Source organism: Pseudorca crassidens, chromosome 1 (genome assembly GCF_039906515.1).
Source record: "Pseudorca crassidens isolate mPseCra1 chromosome 1, mPseCra1.hap1, whole genome shotgun sequence".
In the NCBI taxonomy this organism is placed as follows: Eukaryota; Metazoa; Chordata; class Mammalia; order Artiodactyla; family Delphinidae; genus Pseudorca; species Pseudorca crassidens.
The window spans coordinates 4,012,606-4,038,232 of NC_090296.1; the positions used below are offsets into that span (position 1 = coordinate 4,012,606).

The 25,627-nt window shown below is 47.9% G+C and overlaps 1 protein-coding gene across 10 annotated transcripts in view; it reads right to left on the reverse strand.

Moving 5' to 3' along the window:
- Positions 1-3,077: 3,077 nt before the first annotated feature.
- Positions 3,078-25,627, reverse strand: part of PPP2R5C (protein phosphatase 2 regulatory subunit B'gamma) — a 130,070-nt gene continuing 107,520 nt past the window's right edge. For 4 of the 10 annotated variants that reach the window (XM_067725311.1, XM_067725302.1, XM_067725389.1 and 1 more), the window contains 6 exons: positions 20,830-21,000; positions 19,301-19,428; positions 18,522-18,623; positions 16,488-16,560; positions 11,100-11,216; positions 3,078-5,833 (listed from right to left, as the gene is read on the reverse strand). In XM_067725311.1, coding sequence (XP_067581412.1) covers positions 5,702-5,833; positions 11,100-11,216; positions 16,488-16,560; positions 18,522-18,623; positions 19,301-19,428; positions 20,830-21,000 — 723 coding nt within the window. In that variant the 3' untranslated portion in view covers positions 3,078-5,701. Of the gene's footprint in view, positions 5,834-7,448; positions 8,199-11,099; positions 11,217-13,402; positions 15,963-16,487; positions 16,561-18,521; positions 18,624-19,300; positions 19,429-20,829; positions 21,001-25,627 lie in introns of those variants that run through there. The other 6 variants (XM_067725352.1, XM_067725381.1, XM_067725331.1 and 3 more) reach the window with 5 other exon arrangements.

A 25,627-nucleotide genomic window follows, 5' to 3' on the forward strand; every position in this document is an offset into this window, starting at 1 on the left:
TCGCCTGACAAAGTGAGCAAAGTCTGCACCCGGGGCAGAGCTGGGCACTGGGGACACACGATGCAAAAGCAGATGAGGTCCCTGTCTGACGGTGGAGGCACCTAACTAAGAAACAAATAGAATTACAAATTGTATCAGGGCTCTGCAGGAGAGGGGTGGGCTGAGGGTAACGGGGGTGTCCAGCTCGATAGGGTGGTCAGAGAAGGACTCTTTCAGAGAAAACATTGCCGTTTAGACTGGTGGGATAAAAAGAAGCCAGCCAGGCCACTTTGGGGGATGGGATGGGCATGACAGCCTGTGCAAAGGCCCTGCAGTGGGAAAGAGGTCATCATCGGGTGAGACATGGAGGCCACTGATGGAACACATCGAACACGGGTTGCAGAGGTCAGCAGGAGTCAGAGCAGAGATTCTTACCTCCATGGCGAGGAGTTCAGGCTTCCTTTAAGTGTCATGTGAAGGCACTCAAGTGTTTTAAGCAAGAGGGTGACATGGTCACCGTTTAAGATGCTCTGTAGAGAAAGCCGTCACATTGTCTGGGGGATGCTGGAAGCCGGGGCAAGGCAGATGGACAGAGATGTACCTGGGAGGCGCGGTCTCTGGGATTTAAGAATCCCGATTTAAGAATCCCTAGTGGAGGGAGAATCCAGGCTGTGTTCCGGGCTTGACCAGCAGGGGTGACAGCACCAATCCCTGGGATGAAGAAGAGGGCAGGGTCGTGGCTGGGAGGTGGCAGGCAGGTGTGGCCCGTCCTGCCAGCGCCGGCCCCTCTATGTGTGGGTGTCAAGACCGTCCCAGGCACCCTGAGGGCCCAGCGCCCACATGCGCACAGACATCTGTTGATTGGAATTCTCTCCACTATCTTCACCTGGGTCAAGTCTTCACTCTAGGGGGCCTGTGTTTGATTTTAATTTATTATACTCAAGTTTTGCAAGAGCAACGGGTGAAAAATAAAGGTACTTTTTTTTTTCAAATAGAAAATGTGTGGTTATAAATGACTGAGCATTTCTGGTACATCCTGTACAATGCACGGATGACTCCAAAAAGCTTTCCTCAAATGTTCTGAGAAACTTGGATTTTAATATGGCATTTTTTTCTATTCAGGAAATACCTAAATTTTTACTTGTTAAAGTAAAAACATTTCCATATGAAGCTTGTTGCCTATCTCAAGTAAATCTTTCATTTTCCTAGAGATATTTAAAAAATTCACAACCTAGAAAGAATGCAAGTGGCAGGCAACATAAAGGATGACCCACAAGCACCCAACTCTGAGATTCCATTAAATATGTACGATGGACCGGGTGCCAACGCCCACTAGTTCCGGGCTTTCCTGTCTCTGGGTCTATTTCATTTTCTGTAAAACAAGGGTTTTGAACTAGACCAGGGGTTCCCAGAATTCCAGATTCCACAGGTCAGGAGGCGGATCTGCACTGTTGCCATATTATTTTTTCCGGGGGGTGGAGGGTGGCCCACGGTACTGCCAACTGTTTTCAAGTAGGGAATTACTAAGAAACTGCTATTTATGTTTGCCATTTAAAAATTTTTTTAATTTTAAAATTAATTAATTAATTTTATTTATTTTTGGCCGCGTTGGGTCTTTGTTACTGCGCCTGCGCTTTCTCTAGTTGCAGCGAGCGGGGGCTGCTCTTCGTTGTGGTGCGCGGGCTTCTCATTGCGATGGCTTCTCTTGTTGCGGAGCACGGGCTCTAGGCGCGCGGGCTTCAGTAGTTGTGGCTCGCGGGCTCTAGAGCGCAGGCTCAGTAGTCGTGGCACACGGGCTTAGTTGCTCCGCGGCATGTGGGATCTTCCCGGACCAGGGATCGAACCCGTGTCCCGTGTTGGCAGGCGGATTCTTTACCACTGCGCCAGCAGGGAAGTCCTGTGTTTGCCATTTCCTGAAGGTTTAATGCCAAGAGTGGAGGAAAAGCATGTCAGTTAAAGGATAGATAGTGCTTTAATGGAAGGGAACCGGCTCGTTGCCCTTTCGTCTTGAGTACGGGGGAGCCCTTTATCATGCCCGGCACTGGTGTGTGCAGACTGGCGGCGGGAACCCGTGCACAGCCATCAGAGATCCGACACGGTCCCAGCGTCACCTTAGGTGGAGAAGATCTGGGGTCTCAAATCATGTCGGCATGAGCAAGGGGCCAGGAATTGGGAGACGTGGCTTTTACGCTCGCTGAGCCTCCAGGGACCTGGGTCTCATCACCCATGAAGCAACTTGCTATGGTATGAAGTCATGCCGGTCTCCAGGCTGGAGAAGAAAGCTCGTGAGGGACGTAGATTAAGTTACGGTTACTGGATTGCTTCTTGGTTTGGGCAGGGGGCCTGTTCATCGTGTTATGAACGAGTGAGTGAAGTCAGGAAGTCTCTTTTGCCAGAGAATCCCACCCTGGAGACTTTGCCTGGGCCCTTACCTTGCCAGACTGATAACCGAGACGACTGGTTACCTAGACACCTCCCCTTCCTAGACACCCCAGCTCCAAGGGCGACTTCTGCACTTCTGTCCTGGGGTGGGGGGAGTCACAGGGACCGTTTGGCAGATAAAGGAACTGAGGGGCTTGGGTCACAGCCCACCTGCTGGGAGGCCGAGGTCATTGCAGTGACGGGACTGGGCCTACCCCCAGCGACCTTTCGGTAACAGCACCGGTGAGGACAGCAAGGCCCCCAGTAAGAAGGGGGTGGATCAGCTAGGATCCCAAACTCATATTCTTAGCCACACGACTCTGTTCTCCAGACTTCAGTGTCTCTTCAAGAATAATTTTAAACATCATGGTTAGGGCTCAAATAATTCCATTTCTATAAACAGCATTCTGATTCACATTTGCCTACTCACAAAACAAGAGGTGGTCGTTAAAAGGTCATCTCTACTTTTTCCCATTAGAAAAGTAGAAAAATGACCTTACAGAAGGCTCAGCAAAGACGTGGCTGTGATGGACGGCAGCGTGGGCGCCCAGCCAGTGTTGAGCGAGGGACTCCAGCCGGTATCCCTGGCGGGGCTGCCCTGCCCCTAACTGTCGCCGGACAGAGATCGGAACCGGCTTGCCCAACACCATGGCTAAATTTAGCGTCATGATGAGCAGTAAAATTCACATGTTCTTTATTTAGTCCATATAATACACCATTTGTAGAGTTTTTTTTAAAATTAGATAAAAGAGCATATTAAATGGCAAGTGTATGAAGTTTCTCTTCATAAACAATGTCAAAACAAAAAGTTTTGAATTACAAAATGTTAAAAAATACGTAGGTACTTAACATTTCACTAAAGCATAAAGTTACAGATATTTTCTAAAGAAAAATAATTGTGCCACTTACCTATTTTTGCTGTTTCTATGAACTTTTTTTATTCTGTACATAGGACATTTTGTACAAAATATGAAGTCGACATTTTTATTACTCATTACCATAAAACAAAGGTACAATGTATGTACAATATTAAAAGGAAGCCATACTAAAGCTGCACTAAAAAGACACTCGGAATAGTGACATTTCTGATGTACAGATACATTTCAGAAAGAGTGAAGATGCCAAACGCAGAACTTTATGAAGAAAAACAGTCACCAGTTTATTTTCAATGTAGTACTTCTGAAATCAGTTTGGTACAGAATAAACAGTGTATCTATGTAATAATATGTCAGTTGAACAATTAGCACAGGGAATCTGAGTACTAACTAGGAAAACTTTCATAGGCCAAAATATTAAATAATACTCTTGTCAAAGAAAATTAGTTTCTCTCAAAACTTTTTTTTTTTCCTCCCTTTTTGGTGAATGTTTGTCTTCAATAAAGAGCAGAAGTAAAACCTAGACAAAAAGATGTTCTTATCCGTTGAGCTTTCCACATCACCCAAACACTGGTATTCTGCTTTTTCCCTAGGGCAAGAGGAGAGGCTTCCCAGAAACCTCTGTCACAAACATAACTGAGAACATCCAAACCAAGTATATCTGAGAATCTATCAGCTAAAGACGGAAGTTCAAACAATGGTTTATCAAAATACATAAGACGCTGCTTTATACAATAAAAAGCACCCTTTTTCCCTCAAAAGGAGAAGGCATCTAAACTTTTTTTAAAGGATAAATTTCATCATGGTGAAGTGGATGGATACTTCCTGCTCACGAAGAGGGCTTCTCCCCTTTCAGCCGGGGCAGCTTCTAATTTAGCACTTGCTTGGAACACCAGAAATCCCCTCCCTCCAAATGATTTTCCTACAGGAAACAAGGAAATAAACATCATCAAAGGGTTTAAGTGAAACCAACGGGCAGCAGGTACCACAGCTGCACAGGGAACCACGTCTGCTTCTCACAACGTCTGAGTGGATTCCCAAGACCTCAACTGAAAAACAGATCCTGAAAGAAGCCACGTTTTACCTTTGATGCATCAAGACATTTAACATCAAGTTATAGAATCTTATGCCAGAGACAGAAGAAACTAGAATCACTGGTTTAGAGCAGCAGTACGCATCTCAGATAGCTTTCAAGCAGGATAAGTAAGTCAAAATACTGGCCACCCGGAGAGAAATAAAGAACAAAGCGTTAAGTTTAAAGATTTTTCTCCTCGTGCTGTTCCATGACAAACAAAAAGCTGAATCCATGCAAGGAAGCCTGAAATATTCAGCAGCACTGAAGACCGAGGAAAACTCAAGACGCTGTATTTTCCTTATGAGGCGTCTATTACGCGCGCTCTTTTCAACAGAAAGAGACTCCTTGGAAGCCATCGCTGCTGCCGCCTCCACGAAGCCCTCAGGGCCACACTGCGGGGAGGGGGGTGCCTGCCCACGGCGCTGTTCCTGCTACTTTTGCCCAAAGGCAGCGGTGGCCTGCATCAGGCCCGAGAGCTGGCCTCACTCAAAATGATCTCGTCCTAATTTTCTACAAAATGTGGAATTCTCAGAGAATATAATTTTATTAATTGAAGAGCCTTGTTCAAGGGCAACAACGTGTAAGCAGAGAGAAATCATTCTGCAAAGAGTAAAACACGAACACATCACTTTAAAATTCCAATTCCAGTCAAGAGAAAGCTCTTTTTAAAACAAATTTCTCCTACGTGCTCACTCCCGGATCCTGGTCCTGGACCGCAGACTTGGAAATATGGCTTTAGCGATACGCAGAAGCAGCAGGACGTGGTACGCGTGGCATTGGTCAAAGTAAAGCAGGACCTTAGGAAAAGACAGCGGCCGGGGACTGTCGTGTCACTTTCCCAGTTGAGCGGTGTTGGAACGATGACAGCAAGGAACCACTTCAATGAGATTAAAAAACAAAAACAACCCAAAAAACCCCAGAAAGAAACTGCTGGCATTAACAATCACGTGGAAACAATCTCAAGGGTTGTAAAGTCTTAAAAATAGGTAATACTTGTTTAAAGTGCTCCTTTGATTTGAAAAACACTGATGTTACCATTGGACCACCTATCTTAAATGATCGCGAATTCCATTTGGGGAGAACGTGAAGATGATGACTAGGGTGCTTTCCTTAGCTCTGATTTTGGAAAACCGGCTTACTTGGGACCGTGCAGGGGACACCATGGGCGGCATGTGGCCCTGGGTGGTCACCATTGTTTGAACTCCTAGTCTCGAGCTGAGGCGGAAGGATGTTATTGCCTACGGAACGGGGTTGGAGAAAGCTTTGACTTGAGTGTAACTGATTTGCATGGCACACAGAGCGTGTACTTTCTACAGACCGGAGCGGGGCTGGCGCGCGCACGGCGTCGGGGCTAGCGCCCGTCCTGGGGGACCAGCTCGTCAGCACGGCCGTGGGCCTCCAGGGCGCTCTTGGTGTGCAGGTCCTGGGGCAGCTCGGACTTGCGGCGCACCAGGGGCCGGTCCTTCTTCAGGTCCTTCTGTGCCTGGAATAAAAACGCACGGCGTTGGCTACAGACCCAGCGACCCGGAAGTGTGCTCGCTCTGCCCTGAGTCAGCGGTGCCCACACTCAGCGCCTCCCTGGGGATTTGGAGCACACAAAGGGCGGGATGTCTCTTATCACCCTCATTAACCAAGAACGCCTCATTTATTAAAAGTAACCCAAGGACGGCGTGCATAATATTGGCATTGTGGTCTTCTAAAATGAGTAGTTTTGTACAGAGCATCGAGTACCGCTATTTTGCAAATTCACCAGTTTCAGTAAATCCCGTAAATGGTAAAATCTTCCTATTTCACAAAATGTTACCGAAGTCAATTTATGGCTATGTTCCTTCCAGAAGCATTTCAGGAAGTTGAAATTTCCCTTGGAGGTAAATAAAAAGAAACAATGAATAACATACTTAAACTGGACTCGAAGCCAATAAATAACAGGTCTAAAACTTCTATCAAATTTGAAAAAAGATACTTAAAATGAGAGGTATTAAATGGGTCATGTAGGGGGAAAAACCCTCTAGAATTCAGAAAAACTGTATTTAATGATTTGTATAAAATTTCCTAATAAGGGTAAGATATAAGACTCCCACTCCATTCCATTTTTTTCCTAAAGTTAGGACATTTTGGTTTTACTCAACAAAACAAAACAAAAACAAACACCCCAAAACAAAAAACCCTACATGAATCCCTTTTTGCATGGGGATTTAGAGATCTGTGTCTGCAAAGAAAGGCGGGGGGGCCCTGATATGGGGCGTTTATACACCGAAAGTGTCCATTTCCAGGCATAATAGTTAAACAAGTTATTCGGTTTTGGAGTAGGGCCATTGCAGCAATAGCAGTATCTTTGAAACAAAACAACGAGCCACCTATATCACCTAGACACAGCGTCCAGGAAGCTGCCAGCACGTGAGGAACTTTAACCAGAACTCCGTCTTCCTTTCTGTTTAGTGTCTCCAGCAAAGGGGAGATTATATTTAATGAGAAGAAGTTACGTTTGTGGTGGTGGTCAAACTCTTACCAGAAGAAAACCTGTATTAAGTCAATCACTTGACAACAGAAAGAACGTATCCCTAACCACTCCTCACAGCACCCAGCTTGCCAACATCGGTGGTACGACATGCAGAGTGTAATTCTCTTTGCGTTAATGAAATAGCCAAGGCCTTGCAGACGCCATGTATGAAAAGTGCACACTTTTGCAGAGCTAATGTTTCTTAGGGTTCTTTGCAAACTTGTATCTGACAACCTCAATAATATCAAGGTTTGTAAGGAATTTTCCATGACATCATTTTAGGATTATTTCTAGAACTGTTATTTGAATATTAACGTTCATTTATGGCAAAGGCAGGAATTCTGGTATTTTTCTCCTGGGAACTAATGTAAGATGCCTTCAGGACAACCCCGCCTGTCAGGAGACTGTGGAGGCCCCTCCGTCCCTGAGGGGCTGCCTGTCACGGTCACAGTCCTTGTAAGAGTGGTCTCATCTGTGGAGCGTGTTTGCCTTCGACCAATGCAAAACTCAGAGGGAAATTCTACCTGAATTTTATGTCCATTCCAGGTGGAGCTGTAAAACAAAGCGAAGCGAAGCAAAACAAAATCAGGCCTTTCCCATACTTGAAATATTTAATAAATGCTGCAACAGGCATTCCAAAGAGAAGAAACATTTTGACAGAAAATGCCTGGAACCAATAAATGCAAGTTGAGAAGGCAAACATGACCCCGGAAGCTTCTGGAAGGACAGAGTGTGATGGACCCATCTGAGCCTTTCTGCATAGCCATTTAAAACCAGTGTGTAAAGCAGAGAGCAATTTCACAAGCGACAAGGCGGGAAAAAAAAATCAGAAAAAGGGGAGGCAGGAGAGTGGGACATCATGCAGACGGTCCCTCTAGACGAGTGACACTGGTGGAGGGATGTGTGGGCCGAGCATGCTGTTGACGGTGGGCAGACAAGACAGACGGACACGCTGCCCCAGACGCCCCTACGGAGGTGCGAGCCGGAGAGAAACGGCCTCTGTCTGCAGCACAATGGCAACGCTGAAAGGCTAAATCTATACAGTAAATGGGAAAACGACATCGGGGTGGGTCATACAGAAGAGCGCACGTTTTACTACTGAATTTAGGACAGAACTCATCAAAAATCTCTCGAGGGACCAGATTTCTTTGTCTTCACCATCACAAGCTGGAATGACAGGGAAAAAAGGGAAAATACTTCATGTACATAACATTGTCAGTGATTTTCCTAAATATAAAAGCCTTAAATACACTTCTACGTACTGAGTAAGGAATACCTTCACTTCCCACCTTCCGTCTTTCTACACCTTCCTTAACTGCATGGTTGACACTGCTTTCCTCCCGACCGACTGTTAAAAATGAGAATTGTAAAACATTTTAAATGTCTCTGATATAAATGTCATTCACATGAACGTTACTAGTTTATTTTGGAGGTTCTATATAGGGTTACACAATCTTCTCAAAAGAAACCCAAATCATGGTTCCGACAGGTAAATAGGTAATTGAATTCCTCCACAAAATTCCAACCAAGTACATTCCATTAGCATTAGGGTCTCCTCTCCCGGTTCTCCGGCAACACTGTCGTTTCCCTCACATGCATCCCGAGCCCACATTCGAATCATTTCAAAGAAATGCGGGATTATTTTGATATTTGGGGGAAATTCAATTGACCAATAGAAATCTACAGTAAGTCTTGAAATTGGGTCGTGTTAGTCTTCCAACTTTATTATTTTTTCAGAGTTATTTCGGCTATTCTAGGTCCTTTGCATTTCCATGTGAATTTCAGAATTAACTGGTCTATGTCTTTCAAAAAAAGAAAAGTGCCTGTTGGGATTCTGACTGGATTGCGTTAATTTTGGGGGAGAACTGACGTCTTAATAGCATGGAGTCTTCCAACCCAGGAATGTGATCTGTAGAGATCTAAATGTTATGGGTAGGGGGATGATTTTTGTAAGAATGTCAATTACACAGAAAACTCAGTCATACAGTCTAATTTCAAAAGTCATGAAAACAAACCAGCAAACTGAAAGAGCTCTCCAAGCAATGTCCTGTCTACACGTGGTGTCTCACAACTAATGAGGAGATGACTACAGAGGCTGCTTCCTTCATAACTCCTGCAGGGAAGGAGGGAGACACGCCCTCCTCCAAGGGCCGCTGGAAGATCGGCCACCACGGAGACACTAGAGCTGACTTTCAAAGGTAGTCTTACTCAAGATGAGAATGCTATTTTAATTTGCGTTCCTTCATCTCCTACAGAGTAGGCCCTAAATCAGAAACCACAGGTCCATAGATTACGTAATTATGTAATACGTTCATTACATTTTGGGCATAGTTTATTCTTTTCCTAGCTTTAATTATCAAGTCCAAGGATGTACCTACCAAAAACAAAAATCCTCCAACCCTAAAAATATTTAATGTGTAAAGACTGGCTTGTTAGACATCAGTTTCCTTTTCTACGTTGTACGGCCCGAGTGACCTAAAGACTAATATGTGGTCACAAACCCCGGGCAGGCTTGCTGGTAGCAGGGACCCTGATTTTGATTTCCTCTGACCGCCTTCAGTAACGAGGCCAGTGTTCACGTCTTTTAACCCACCTGAAGCCAAAACATCAAAATGGTAATCAAAGAGGTGGCCTCAAATTCCTTTCCAAGTTTAAAAAAAAATTAAGAAGTAGGAAAACTAACACCCCAGAGAAAGAGGGAAAGATAAGGATTTTCACGTTTTTTATTCAATCTGTTCACTGCTAAGAATATTGCGAGGAAATTATGGAATCCAACTGGATGAAGTAAAAAACGAGTTACTGCTGTTCTTGCACTGTATGTTTCGTGTTTGCGTCCACCTGCTTGTATCTTAACCTAAGGCCAAGAACTAGCCGGGCAGGAAGGGGCAAGGACGGGCCAGTGCAGGTGCTTTACTCTGGAAGCACCAAGGGAAAGGCAACTGGCCTGGCGCTGCCTGGTCGGAAGACGATGCCGGCCACACATGGAATCCCAGATTTCCTAGTAGCCACATCGAAAACGTGAAAAGCAACTGATGAAATTTATTTTAATAATATTTTAAAAATTTAACCCAGTAGATCCAAAAGACTATCATTTCAACATGTTGTAACAGAAAATTATGAAGGGGACGCTTCTAGGTCCTTCCCTCACACTAAGCCTGGGAGCTCCCGGGTGTGTTTTGGGCTGCAGCACGGCTCAGTGCAGACGGCCACATGTCACGTGTGCCTCAGGGCTGCCGTGTTGGGCAGTGCAGTCTGCATGGTCTAGAGCCTGTGCTCTTGGTGATGCCTGATCCTGTCTGATCAGGTGGGGAATACAATTTACTTGAGTTAAAAACAAGTAGGTTAAAAAAAAACCCCTCTCTGTCTGAGCTCAGAATGACACCATCATCTAGAAACCATCTGCATTCAGTATGCAGTATAATTTTAGCCTAACTTGTTACTTTTCAGAATTGTAGTGCTGGATGTCTTTAGGAATTCTTAGCTCAAAGGGGATTAAAGTTTCAGAGTCAGAAAGGGCCATATCCCCAAATCCAGTTAGCACTTTATCAACTGCAAGGATTGAGAACAGGAGGTACAATCAGAGACCTACAGCAACTGCGAGGCTCCTTATACGTGGGAACTCCACCCACTACCCTCTTTAAAGCCTAAATCGCAAAGGTTCCCCATTTAGCGATAGGGGCCTTTCTTTGGATCGGTGGTGATCTATATATGCATCGCCACAAAGCGGAAACAAAACCACTTGAGTGTGGGTATTGCGTGAGGGTCCTGACAGAGCCCTGACCCTGGCACAGGCCTGCGAGGCAGCGCGACCCTGCTGTTGAGAGGATGAGGGCTCTGCCTGATGTCCTGGGGCCCGGGGGCCGGCAGTAACTGTGGAGAAGTAAGAGGGGCGCCTCTGGGCCAGAGCAGAAGTCGCACGGGGGCAGAGGGCGCAGAGGGGGAAGACATCACCGCAAACCTTTGAGTCTTTGCTCTCGTTAACATCTGACTGCAGTGAAGAATTGGGATTATTACTGTTAAAGTAAATGAAGAAAGACATTTCAGGCACATACTTAATCCTTAAAAACTGTTTCTACTAATTTGATCTCAGATATACGGATGAAAGGTTTCCTGTAAGACTACCACCATGGCATTTTTCACTTTAGCTTATACACAGGAGGCACTGCTGTCTATCACATCACTAAGATCACAGGCACGTCTTAAGCAAGTCTCTAAGGAGCGCGCCCAGCGCAGCTCTGTGCACTTTTACCTGGCGAGCCTCTGCGTTCACTGTCTTTCTCAGCATCTGCACATCTTCAAATAAAGGCCCATCTGTCTCCACTGCCACCGGAAGGCTCATGGTGCTCGCTTGACTACACACTGCGTACTGCAGTGCAAAGCGCGGAGTCACTCTCGGTCAGGTCAGCGCTCAGGGCTCGGCTCCGGGGCTCCTGGCCCAGGCCACCCCCCGCGGCCCCTCCTGAAGGGAGCCCACGTGCAGGGAGGCGCTCCCTGCCCGGCCCACACCTGCAGCGCCTGGGCCCCGGGCATCGCCTCACTCCAGACTGTCCCAGCCCCTTGCTGGGCAACGCCCCACCCTGGAGCCTCCAGCCTGCTGACTCCCCGTGAGCCTGGATCTGGTCACGGGAAGCTTCCCGTGGAAACCTCCAGCCCCCAACCTCTGCACACAGCCTTGCCCTCCTCTATCTGCCCATCTCGGCATTTTCCAGACTCGCCTAAACCCCATCACCGATCACACCCTTTTACTCACAGCCTCTCTGCTCTCCTCCCAAACAACACAACCCCGATCGGTCCCACAGCTCGCACCTCACTCTGCAACTCCGTGGCCGGCCCTGCGGGAGGCCTGGTACGCCCACGTGTCAGTGGGGTCCCCTTGGCTCCGCTCCTGTTCCCCACGGGGCGCCCTGGGACTCCACTCTCTTCAGGGTCTGGGCCAAGTCAGGCCCTGCTGTGAGCAGGACGGGTTTCTGACTTTGTTTCTGTGAGTGGGACGTGGGTATGAGATCACTTTGGAGGTGGCTGTGACGGCGCGGGTGAGCTAAGGCACACGGAAGGCCCTGACTGTCCTCAGCATTTGGCGGCCACTCTCTCTGCGTCTGCCGCGAGCTGGGCGCTATTCCAAGCACAGCCTGTAAAGTGTCTGCTATGATCCCACTTGGCTGACGGGAACGCTGAGGTACCTACGCTAACCGCGGGGCCCCAGGCCAGTGAAGGGGGAGCTGGGGTTCCGAGCCACAGCCTCGCACCCCTTCCCCCACGCCCTGTGCCCGGCTCGTGCCCTCCTGGCCACAGCGAGCCCCTCTGCCTGGGGCCCCGCGGCACCCACCCCTACGACCCGCCTGGCCCACCACCTCCCTCCTGCCAGGCGTGCGAGCGACCAAGAGGGCCGCTCAGCTCTCAGCAGCCCCTCCTGCCCCCGACCCCTCGGCTCACCCCCGCGGCTCTGGGCCTCGCCTCTCCGACGGGACGCCGGGCACCAGGCTGTGGGTGACCGCTCTGCGGCCACGCGGGGGCCACCATCATCCCTGAAGCTGCCCCTCCCTGCCTGTGGTGCCGGCCGCCCCCCGCTCCTCTGTCACTGCTGGGAAGACAGTCTGTACCCCTCCTCACGCCCCGAGGGTCTCGCCGACCCTCGCCCGCGCCCCCCCGACCCCCCCCCCCCACCGGCCCCCGTGGCTGCCTGGCCCAGCCTCTCCACCACCCTGGGAAATGCGCCGCTTCCTCGCGGGAGTCACACCCTTGGCTCTGTTTCCTCCACCCGATGGGCACCCAGGCCCCCGCGGCGCGCTATGCCTGCCGCCCCCCCCGTCAGCCCCGTCCAGCAGCGGCATCTCCACATGTTTCCCCAGGAGCCCCCGAGTGTCCGGAAGAGCTTCCTGAGCGCAAGCCTGCCGAGGCCACTAGCTCTGGATGACGCTGTGACACCTGCACACTGTTTTGGGCATAAAACCCACGGGTCCTGCCCCCTCTCCAGCTCTGTCCCTGACACAGATCACACCCACCCTCCCCCATGAGTGACGCTCCGTCTATGAGCAGCTCGGTTTCCCAGTCGCCCCTTCCCCTGCCTTGAGTCCCCGGCTGGTTAAGCCCCTTAGGTGAGCCTCTAAGAGGCTGGCTCCGCCTCCAGGGCGCCCAGCACTCTTGGGGGCTAAGGTCCTGGTGCCGCGGGGACGCCTCGCCGTGGCCACCCTACCCTCCAGCCTTCCTTTACGTGTCTCTAAAGGCGCGACCAGGCCTCTCGCCAGCATTGCCGGCACAACCCCCAGCGCGTGCTATCATCCGACCGCGCGGACTGGATTCTCTTTGCTTCCATCCTGGCTCCCCTCCTTAACACCTGGGGCCGTGTCTCATTCTCAGTTTTGTTTCCTGGGAAAGCGCATTTGGGACACGCAGCTGGCACCCATCTGCCCAGAGAGGTGGTGACCTGCTGGGCGCAGGGAGCTGGGGTCTGCACGGCGCCTTGCCCCCTGGGGCTCAGCTGGGCGGGGCAGACAGAGCGGAGACACTGCAGTGCTCGGGCGGTGGTGCGGGATCTTCAGCTTCGGCCGCACCAAGAGGACACCAGCGCTCTACACGGACCCTGCCAGCGGCCGTGCCTAGAGCAGTGCGGGCTCCGAGGCCCTGCTGGGGCTCAGGGCAAGGGAGAGTGCGCACAAGGATGCCACAAAATGCCTATGGGAAACCGATGCCACTAGCAGGCTCGGGGGCAGAGGGTTCTCACTAGGAGTAAAAACCTTCCCGAGGCTGAGGGTCTTGACAGGTGAAGTAAGGAAGGCCCGTTTCCCCAGAGAGGCTCATCGCCCAAAGGAAAGGCAGGCAGCCAGACTCTGTGCCCTGGGCCTCCTAGGGCGTCGTCTTGTCATTGCAAAGGGGCAGAAACACTGAGCCAGAGCCACACTTAAAATTCACAGAAGTGCCTTGTCTTCATTTCACATGATCCCCACAAAAGGGAGACAGGAGCGAAACTGTGACATGGCCTCTTTTGGTGGACTAGGAAAAGCGTATTTATGTTAGAAATCCTCACTACGTTAGAAATCTTCACTATTAAAATCTTCACTTAAAAAAAATTAAATCACATTAAACATTAAATACAAAAATTAAATAACATGAAAAAATTAAACCGCCACAACTGCTAAAACAGACACAACTCAAATCCCGAAGGACCACAGCTTTCCAAATCCCAACCGGCCTAAACGGGGACCTGCTTTCACATCTCCAAGCAGACGAAAGACTTAGCCTGTGAAAACACAAGGGTCAGCATCAGGAAGACTTCTAGGTACACGCCAGTGAACAGAGTGAGGGATTGGGAACCCACCTAAAATAAGGAAGCTATTAAATCATTTCTCAAAACGGCAGATTTGAGATGGGGAATCGGGCTTCAAAAACCCACCTACGTGTTTTCGTTACGGAAGTGGCACGCAAGCTGTATTACCCACAACACGATTTACTTTTTGCTGCTGTTGTAAATGGCAAGCAACGACTACAATTTAGAAAGGACTCGAGAGAGGGTGAACAGCGGGTACCAAGGCCCTCGTTTCCACTTGGAGACATTAGCCCACGAAGTACTTTCCGTTTCAGACACTGCTCGGTGGACTGGAGCATGCGGACAGGACCTGCTGGGGTGTGGTCACGGACGGTTTTCACACGCAGACGCGAGCAGGACGGCGCTCAGGTCAGAGCGCCACAGCACAATGCAGGGGTGAGCGCAGGCAAAGCCCACCGCACTCAGGCTGTGGCCCGAGACATTTTAAAACAGAGCAGCCAAAGGAATAAAAATGTGATGTAAGAACACTTAGGAAAAGTTCAGAAAAAGAGAAATGAGGACGATATATATTTTGGAAGGAACATCTGCTACAGCACAGCAGTGGGGCCAGACCACCTTTGCTAACAGTCACAGCCAGCTCTTCGCTTGTAATGTAAGGCTTTATGCGATTTTCTAGGAGATTATTCCTATTTTCCAGGTAAAATAAATAAAATCAGACCCTCTGATCTGTATATAGTTTACATGTTTTCCAAGGGTGTTGATTTCAAGGGTGTGTGTGACGGGGTCCTTGACGACCCTGATTGGGACCCATCTGCCCTCGGCACGGGGCCGTCTGGACAAAGTAAGACGGCCTGGGCCCCGTCGGGCAGGGTCCATCCACCCACTGCCCCAGACGTATGCTTTTACTGTGTCTTACAACAAACGTCAGTCAGTATTTTAACCTCACGTTCAACATAAATTCTATTCTTAAGAGTACATACCCAGGGGCTTCCCTGGTGGCGCAGTGGTTGAGAGTCCGCCTGCCGATGCAGGGGACACGGGTTCGTGCCCCGTTCCGGGAAGAGCCCACATGCCGCGGAGCGGCTGGGCCCGTGAGCCGTGGCCGCTGAGCCTGCGCGTCCAGAGCCTGTGCTCCGCAACGGGAGAGGCCCCAACAGTGAGAGGCCCGCGTCCCGCAAAAAAAAAAAAAAAAAAAGAAGTACATACCCATAGCTATCTACCTAAATTAGCTACTACACAGTTTCAAATGCTATTTTCACATAAAATAGCATTTCTGTGTAAGAGCATGGAATAAAAATGGTTAGAAAAACGCCAGTTACTTGTTTCAGGTGGCATCAAGGACATACACTTAAGGATGTCATTCAGTTTTCCTATGGTTTGTGTCTTGATTATAGTTTTATCAGAGGAAATACAAGTCAGTATGTTGTTATTTAGGTATTAACTCTGTATTCATGTATCACTTTTTATTAAACATCAGAGAGATTGAAAACCCACATAGCAACTGAGATAATAATGATTTATGCATACCTCTCACCAAAGAAAATAAATAGATAGCTTGTAATCTGGTTCACTGTATTGAACCTTTCAGGATTTTAGGGGCAGCCGAGTAGCTTTCCTCAGAAAGTAAAATCTTTTCTGGGGAGCTAAGGACAGCCTGAGAATTCTTAGTGTGGCAAATGATTTTCAGTGATAATCGGACAGGCACATAGCATCAGAAAGAACGTCTGTTGGGACAGGGCTCCAACCCCCAGCCCCTGGGGGTCAGCCCGAGGTAATGCATGGGGGGACACTGCTTCAGTGCTGGCAGTTCCAGAAGACACGTCATTGGCGCCCACCTGCCAGGGCGTGCTGGGATGGGAGAAAGGATTAGCGGCTAAGATGACGGAAGTCGGTCACCTTTTAACAAGAAAGGCTCAGCCTGCAGAAACCTCATTTTAGGAAAGAGGACATTGACTTCATACTTAAATCTATTTCAAATCTAATTTCTTTTCCTTTAGAATTAATTTGATATTAAAAAGAAAGGAAAATATTGTTTGAACTACAGCATCTATGACATTTGAGAAAGCAAATTACAATCTTGGCCCAAAACAGAGCTTGTATCCTGACTTTCTTTTTACCACAGTGTATTCATAAGGTTCGTATCTTATTTTAAAAGCATAATAATAAAAAAAATGTCAATTCTGTGGTAAAAACCTTTGTGGGGCAAAATAAGTACTTGTACAAAGTTGAAAAGTATTTTTATTGCAGATATTTTCATATACAGTGTTAGTGAAATTGATTTCCCTCCCCTCTCACGATGAATCCACACTCCTATCTCATAAAAACATTCAAGTTACACCCTAGACGTTTTCATGTTACTCTCTTTTTTAGTACCTGGGGGTTTGCTTTGGCTAGGTTTTCTATTTTAACCCATGCTTCTTCTCGTTCTTTCATTTTTAGCTTCTCTCTGAAAAATAGCAAAATGTCATCGGTGTTAGAGAAAAGAATCAAATTCAAGAGAGAAAATGTTAAGGGGGAACGTGGCCAGCAACACAACACCTATTCCCCTTTGTCACTGTCTGGTATTATTCCATGTACGTCACAGTGGTGACCACAAGGTACATAACGGGAAAAAAAAAGAAACTGGGCTTAGAGGAAAAGAGTTAAAAATATAAATACACCAAAATTTTAACATGTCTAAGAATTTAAGCTCTTAGAAACACTTGCACAAGCACATCTATGTCTCCTTCCTTCCCCTTGTTTTGTCGCTTCATCACAGGACATGTATGATTTTGGTGAGAAGCTTACATACCCATGAAAAGTGAGACCACACCTTAGTGTGAAGGAACCAGGTGAAGACGTCCTTACGGAGGCGCAGCCTGTACGTCCACACCAACAAGGCACGTGACCTTCAGCACATGACTTGTCATGGGACCGACTCTTTTTTTTTTTAATCTAGTAAATGTGCTACATGATCTTTAAGGTCCCTTTCAGAAATGGGATGCTCCACGAAAGAGGATGCGCCGTTAGAAAAGCCCCGATGTTCACGTATTTCACACCTGGACACTGCGTTCAGCTGAGGCAGGAATGGGTTGGGCAGCCCGAAGGCTTAAAGAGCCCACAGCCGGGTTCCCTGTGCCCCTTCCTGCTTCATTTGTCACTGTCCCTCACACACTATGTCTTACTCATTTGTATTCTGCTGTCTTTCTCTTTCCACACCACCCAGAATGTAAACTCCGTGAGGGCAGAGGTTTTTGTTTGTCTCATTCGCTGCTATGTTGCCAGAACCCGTAACAGGGCCTTGCACACAGGTAAACGCATACTGTCTAAGGAAAGAACGTGGCACTTTGTTATATGTGTACTGTAATTTGAATTACATTCATTCAAAGTCTATCTACCTTGGCTCCAAGTGACAAAGAATCAGATCTGCTCACAGTCCACACCTGACTCTGAAGATGTGGTTTTGATAATTAATGAATCATACTGTTACGAGCATAGCCTAGGGACAGAGTCATCTAGCACAGCGGTCCCCAACATTTTTGGCACCAGGGACCGGATTCGTGGAAGACAATTTTCCCATGGACTTCGGGGTGGGGGAGGGGATCGTTCAGCTGGGAATGTGAGCGACTGGGAGCAGTGGGGAGCGATGGGGAGCGGCTGGGAGCGGTGGGGAGCGATGGGGAGTGGCAGAGGAAGCTCCTCTCGCCCTCTGCTCACCTCCTGCTGTGCGGCCTGGTTCCTAACCGGGGTTGGGGACCCCTGTTCTAGCCTGTCCCCGGACAGATGTGGGTTCTGAAGTCCTCACAGCATGAGAGCAGGGCCCTGATTTTGTGAGGGACTCTGGCACTAGATTCCAGAGAACACCCGAATTTATGGAGATCAACAAATTAGAATAAAGCTATGCTGGATGAAGATTCCTGCTCTTTCATATAAACCTTACAGGATACAGCTCAAATTCCTGCCTGACAAACATGAAAAATGACTACACGTTATTGCCTTTAAGTGTCCCCTGAGAAAAGCAAAGACCCTGAAAGTTAAATTCGTGACTATACATGCACTTTCTGCAATGATTAAACTAGTAGTGTAACGGAGAGAACAGCTAACTTTTTTTTTTTTTTCCTGGCTGCACTGTGTGGCTTGCAGGGTCTTACTTCTCTGACCAGGGATTGAACCTGGGGCCACTGCAGTGAAAGTGCTGAGTCCAAACACTGGACTGCCACGGAATTCCCAGAGAATAGCTAACTTTAAACATGTTTTCTTTGAAAATAAGTTATCATAACAAAGTTTTCATTTGCTTTTCAAGTACAAAAGGGCTGATTTTGCTTTAAAGTGAAGAATACCTTTTTAGGACAAACTAATGGGAGAGGTTTTTTAGAATTAAGGAAAAAAAAATCCTTGAAAGAATAACTTCTGAAAGGAGCAACTTACTTCAGTTTCTCTGCTTTAAACTGCTGGGTGCAGTCATCAAATAGTTTTTGGTTCATCTCCATGAAGAGTTTCAGCGCGTTGTATATCAAGCCATGTATCGTCCTGTAACGAAAGCTTCGTGTTGAAACTCAGAATGCTTCATCTCTTTTGATCTGTCTCCCTTCCCTCCTCCACCACAGACTGTTTCCTCTCCCGACTTATCAGCCCATTTCAATGGCCCACATTTCACAAGTACCAGTTCAGCAGAGAAAATGACATGGCATCCATACTGACTGCTAAGGTCTCGGGAGATGACCACTGAGTAAATCAGTCTGTTCATCCTCAGCAAGTGAGAGAACAAAGGAGAGAAGCAGGGGCAGATGTCAAGAGTCCTAGTGGTGTTTAGGTTACCTGCTCTTCTCTCTGGCTCCCCAGGGTGAGTGCCAGCAGGGCTCTGGGGCCCCCGCGTGTGGGGTGGCCACTGTGTCCCTGCAGGGACTGAGTCCTGAGGTTGTGACAAGCTTTAACTGTTCCGGAGGGAACTTAAGAGGCGGCCCGGGAGATGCTGCTCCCGACCCCACCCGGGATGAGATGGGGGGTGGGGAGTGAGGCAATACGCCCTACGTGGGCTCGGCACGGGGATAAGGACGTGAACGGAAGGCCAAGACACAGCCCACAAAGAAGTCAGCGTCTTGTGTTTTAACTGATAGTCAGACTTGGATTCAATCACAATTGAAGTATCAGCAAAATATGCAAACTTTAAAAATGGCCGGATCTGACGGCAGCCAGCTCTCTCTTACTTGTTCCAGTGGGTCTTTGAGTTGCGGTACAAGGATGGAAACATGATGGGCAGGATCTTGGCTGCATTGTCACTGATGAGACTCATGATGTACTCGTTATTCCAGTAATACAGCGCTCGCTCTGCCACCTGAAAGACGGAGGGCGTGACTGCTGTTTTTGATGATCAAAGTGCTCTATTACATATGTAAATAGCAAAATGAATTATACTGGATTGGAAAATTATTATTTCTACAAATTAAAATACTCTACAGACGGTAATCCTGAAGAGCCTTCAACAGAGAGGCAGATGATTTCCTGTCTGTCAAGATCACTGTCACTCATTTTTTCATGAGTTCAGTGAACATTTCGGCTAGACATGGGCTAGATGCCGAGGAGACAAGTCAAACGAGTTCATTTTACCTATCCGTCAGCCATCCACCGCCCATCTATTACGCGTCTACACCACGGGCAGTGCCGTCTGGCACTGAGGATTCTGCAGTGAACCAGGTGAGGCAGAAATCCTTGCTTTCGTGGAGCTTACGTTCTATGGGGGTAAACAAACGATGGGCGAATTGTCTGACTTGCTAGAAGTGTTAAGTCGTGTGGCGAACAGCAGCAGGGGACGGGAGGGAGTGCTGGCATGTGTGCGGAAACATGGCTTCCGCTTAAAATGGGTGGTGGCGGAGCCTGTCCCTGCAGAGGCACTTGAGGGAGGGGATGTGAGATGACAGCAGGGAGGGCAGCAAGGGAACACGGGAGGGGCGGAGGCCACCGAGGCGGCCAGTTCTGAAACCGCCGGCAACGCAGACATGGATGTCAGCTGTGCGGACACATCTCCCCTCTCCCGCTGGGCTGCCGACTCCCTGGTGACTGTGAGGCTTTGCTCCTTTTGTGCCTAGATTTCTACCCTGTTCACGATGAGTTCACAACAAATACCGTCTCAACGATACAAAAGGATGGGGTCCCCAATATGTTAAAAGAAGGCAGACAGGCTGGAAAAGCCACTGGGGATGATGACCTTTGAAAGGGGCTTGGAAGGTGTGAGGAGGAAATCAGGAAAAGTGGGAAGTGGCATGACCGAGGCACCTCTCACACAGGAATGTGGAAGGTACAAGAATCAGAACCATTACTGTTTTTTAAAGCGTAAAGGGACGCAAACTCATATATGTCAGAAATGAAGAGCTCATGGAGGGAGGGAACGCAAAGCTAAACAGTTTTATCTTCTCCGTGAGCATCGACCGCTCAAGTTGTGGAGAATAAGGTTGTGTGCGTTTGGGAACCCAGTGAACCGAGAGCCAGAGGTCGTTTACAGAGAAGCTGTCTTTAATTACTCTTATGGAGAAACACGTTTTCAGTGACGAGGGGGGACGAGGTGCTAGAGTGTATTTTGTAGAGCTGAAGTCTCAGGATCTTACTCTGAAATTCACTGAAGCAAAAGCTTGAATATTACCTTCAAATTACCCGAGAAGCAAAACATGACCAGCTCCACACCGCGACCTACCAGCTCCAAAGGGAAGTGACACGAGCCCACCGTCTCCGGGCCGCATACCTGAAAGTGGGGACTGGAGACACACTTGGCTAACTGCCGGAAGAGAGGCTCCATGATCTTCACAAACTCTGATGGTTCAATGACGTCTAGAATCTCCTCTAGTTCATTTAGGAACATGACTTCTTTTGGGCTGTGAGTCTTTGGCCAGTACTTGAGGAGTGCCATCACCACCTACGGAAGAGACAACACAGTGTGACGCCCTGTTTCCTCAGTAAGGCGCCCCCTCTGCAAAGCCACAAGACAAGGTGGCGCTTTTTTCCTTGCAGAAGGAACAGTGATTCAGTAAACTAGAATGTAGGTTTTTTATAATTAGAGAGGTAGGTCTAATTTTATATACTTCAGAATCACAGTTTTAATTTATGTGAACCACTCTGATTAACTACCATCTCAGTAAGAGTCAGATCCTTAAAAAAAAAAAAAGAGGCAGGTAGGAGAGTTCAGAGAGAACAAGACCAGTGGAGAAACACAGAGCATGTGAATTCATATATATATCTTAGTGTGGAGACATATACACAGAGGCACAATTGGCTTCTCTCTCAAATTAACTGACTGTTCATATATATTTGTACACAGACATACATACACAGTGTGCGTACACAGTGTTTTCAGTCATGCTAAAACACATCGGAAAGAGAGATGTCAAGCACTGATGCTAGCAAGCCCTCTGTGTGTGGCCACGGGCGGGTGCCCACCCCTCGGTGCCCCACAGCCCTCATCAAAGTCTGGGGGCACGAAGACCCTCGCCCTGGGGCTGCTGAGAAGACTTTATTACTAGACCCACGCACGTGCCTGAGAAGTTGCTGGCCGCAGCGAATGGGCGGCAGCCTGGCCTTGGCTGGGGCCCCACCCGGAGCAGGCCCATGAAGCTGCTCCCTGCGAGGCACGTCTCGTCGGGCGGCAGCAGCCTCCCGGTTGGTGAGTGCTGGGCACTGTGTTCCCTGCCCATCAGACAGGCAGCTTCTGCCGGGCAACCTTTCTGTTATCGTGTTCCTGCAGTTCCCAAACTTCCTACCAGTAAAGGTTCTTCACCCAAAATATCAGATTTGGAATGCAGATTAACAATACCCCTGAGAGTTTAGCTACCTAAAATAGTACAGTGATCCAAAACACTTTGTTCGTATATGTAAAGCACACACACATACTTGCACACCTAACTGTACAACTGCAACCGGTTACTTAAAGCAGCTGTTTAGCCTTATCACAGCGATCTCTGGACCCGTCATCCCGGCCCCCGGCCTCAGGACTGCTGTGAACATCACTGCAAATGCTCATGCTTCCAGATTGGTGGTGGTTTCCATGCACTAGTCATTTCTGGCTCTGCAGATCATGCCAGCTGTGCTCACAGGCCAGCCTGTGAGTCCTCACTGCGGTTAAAAACAAGGGGCTTTTCAACAACATTCGTTTAGGACGATTCTATCTTATGCTTTTGACCTTCAGGCTCCTGGATAATCTTTTATATTTTTACACTTTATAAAACTCCAAAATTTACTCTAAAAGTGCTCCTAGTTTTGAAGTCTGACGTAAAAATTTATGACATGACTGTCTTTAAAGAGAGATTATTGGACTTCCCTGGTGGCGCAGTGGTTAAGAATCCGCCTGCCAAAGCAGGGGACACGGGTTCGAGCCCTGGTCCGGGAAGATCCCACATGCCGTGGAGCAACTAAGCCCGTGTGCCACAGCTACTGAGCCTGCGCTCTAGAGCCCGCGAGCCACAACTACTGAGCCCGCGTGCTGCAACTACTGAAGTCCACGTGCCTAGAGCCTGTGCTCTGCAACAAGAGAAGCCACCGCCATGAGAAGCCTGCGCACCGCAACGCAGAGTAGCCTCCGCTCAGCGTGACTAGAGAAAGCCCACGAGCAGCAACGAAGACCCAACACAGCCAAAAAATAAATTAATTAATTAAAAAAAATAGAGATTATTTTTTAAAATGCATCATTTAATGATTTTCCTACTTTTTGCTCAAAACCATTTAACAGGTGTTTGGGTACCTACTAGACACTGTGTATTGGCATCACTTTTAAGAACACAGCAGATGCAAATCACGTCACAAATCCACCATTCCTCGTCATTTGGCAAATGGAATTTTATTAGGAGAAATACATTAAGCTGTGAACTACAGAACACAATTGATTTAGCTGTTTGATGTCTCTGGAAAAGGTATTATTTCTGGAATCAGAGGTGTAGGCTGGGCTTGCTTTTCACACTATTTGGAATGACCCATGGCCAATGCCCAACGTTTCAGCTGCTTCCGAGGGTGCCTGCATCTTGCAGAGCGGGAGTCCGCTCGGGGAAAGCTACTCTGAGCCAACAATGGCTGCTTGCGGCTGGGCGCACTTCAGGATTGAGCCTTCCTGGGGAACCCAATGGGCGGCCTGCTCCCGGGGCGGGGGGGAGGGGGTGGCTAGGGAAGGCAGGCGAGCCTGGCGTCCCAAGGAGCCCCTCTCCTGTCCTGCAACACCAGGGAAAAAGGCCACAGAGTAAAACTCAATCAGCCTCAAGAGACAGGTGGGTGGAAAAGTGTTCGACGTGCCCAGAAAGCTCTTGGGCACTGTACAACGTTTACAAATAAAAATAGTAGTTACAGGTTACAGACAGGAGCAACAAACGTCTTTTAAACGGATCAGACTTTAAAAATTCCTGAGCCTGGACACACACAGACTTCGGGGTGCCACAGGTGCAGGACCACGAGACGCACGCGTGTGCCGACTGCCCTTCCCAGCACCTTCGTGAGAGTTTACACCTTCATCTAATTACCTACATGCCTTCGATGCTGAAGTAAGACAAAACGGGCTTTGTGTTGTCATAATACATGAAGTTTCAAAGGAAGGAATTTACTGAGGCGAGGCTCTGAACATTTTTAACGTGCAGAAAATTCATCTGCCTTCTGTAATCCAGAGAGCAATTATGTTACCTCTGCTGCAGGAGATCAAGAGATGAAGTGGTTCTGGGTGGAAATATTGGGGACTGGGCGTAGGGGGCTTGAGGTAGCTTTGTGCTCGTGCCGAGTCAGGGTTTTCTATCTACCATTGAAGACGGAAGGACCCCACCGAAGCCAGCACATCCTCTCCTGCCTTGTAGCCAAGCGCAGTTAAAAGCCCTCACTCCTGCGAAGCTGTATTAGCGTTATTCGTGGGAATTTATAAACTTTATCGGCTTTCACATTACTTTCAGGTGGAAGACAGAAGAGGGTGGGATGCGCACACTGAGTCTTGCTGGAGCAGGATTAGGACCAGGCTCTGACAGACGGGGCCGGGGGACCGGGACCTGCAGGGAGTGGGCTCGGGGGGGGGGACCCTTAGGCCGTGAGAAATGTGGGGTAACACTCGGTGAATTCTTTCGCCACTAGAGAGTATGAGAAACATGCACCAAGAGAAATCATCGCAGAAAACCGCACACTCTTTCTCTCCTTATTTTTGAAATCGGAAAAGGGCAGGGTATGTGTTAGGGTTTCTTCACATGGTACTTCAGTTTGGAGAAGACCATCAAACACAGATAGGAATAAGGATGTGTCACCACTGAAGAAAAATATTAAAGAGGGCTTTTTAAATTATCAGTGCCATCTCATTTTTCTTTCCCTATCTGAACATGTCTTCAGTTTAGTAGGAGCATAAAATAACACATCCTCACCCTAAGTTGGAGTAAATACTTTGTGTGATACTGAAGTCTGATAAGATTTGGTACATTTTCTTGGGGGCTTCCAGAATGTTGGACAGAGTTGAGGCAGAGGCGCGAGGAGACCCCAGGGATGGGGTACGGGGATGGGTCACTCTGAAAGGGGCTGCAGAGCAGGGCAGCCTCCATCACCTCCACAGGCAGCAGCTGAGGGATATGACCAGGGGCTTTTCCTGAATTTTGGGGTGCGATGGGGGAGGCTACACATAGAATTTAAAAGCTTAAAAAGAAAGGAGAGATCAGAAGCAGTTTAATTCAAGAATACAGTATTAAGAATTTCTATTTTTTTTAACTATAAAAATTAAAATTTCACAAGAAACCTGTGAAAGACCACTAAAGGGACAGGAAAGACTCAGGAATTACAATATTTACCTTTTCTGGTCCAATAGTGACTTTTAAAAGAATGTTCAAATGTTTAAACTAGCATCTAATACTTCTTGCTTTGTTACTCAATAGTAAAAACAACCCAATTAAAAAATGGGCAATGAATTTAAAGATATTTCTCCAAAGAAGAAACACAAATGGCCAACACACATGTGTAAAGATGCCCAAGGTCACTAGTCATTGGGGAAATGCAAATCAAAAAACGCTCACTAGGATGGTTATAATAAAAAAGAATGGAAAATAACAAGTGTTGGCGAGGATGTGGATTAACTGGAAGCCTTGTGTACCGCGGATGGGAATGCAAAATGGTGCAGCTGCTGTGGAAAATGGTATGCCATTTCCTCAAAAAGCTAACCACACAGAATTACCATATGATTCAGCAATCCCACTACTGGGTATATACCCAAAGTGACTGAAAGCAGGGATCTGCACACACATGTTCATAGTAGTATTATTCACAACAGCCAAAATGTGGAAACAACTCAAACTTCCATTGATAGATAAATGAATAAACAAAATGTGGTCTAGCCATACAGTGGAATACTATTCAGCCACAACAAGGAGTGAATTTCTGGCACACGCAACAATATAGGTGAACCTTGAGCAAATTACGCTGAGTGAAATAAGCCAGTTACAGAAGGACAAATCCTGTATGACTCCACTTACGTAAGGTATCTAGAGCAGTCAAATTCACAGAAAGTAGACTCGAGGTTATCAGGGGGAGGGTGGAGGGTAAGTGGG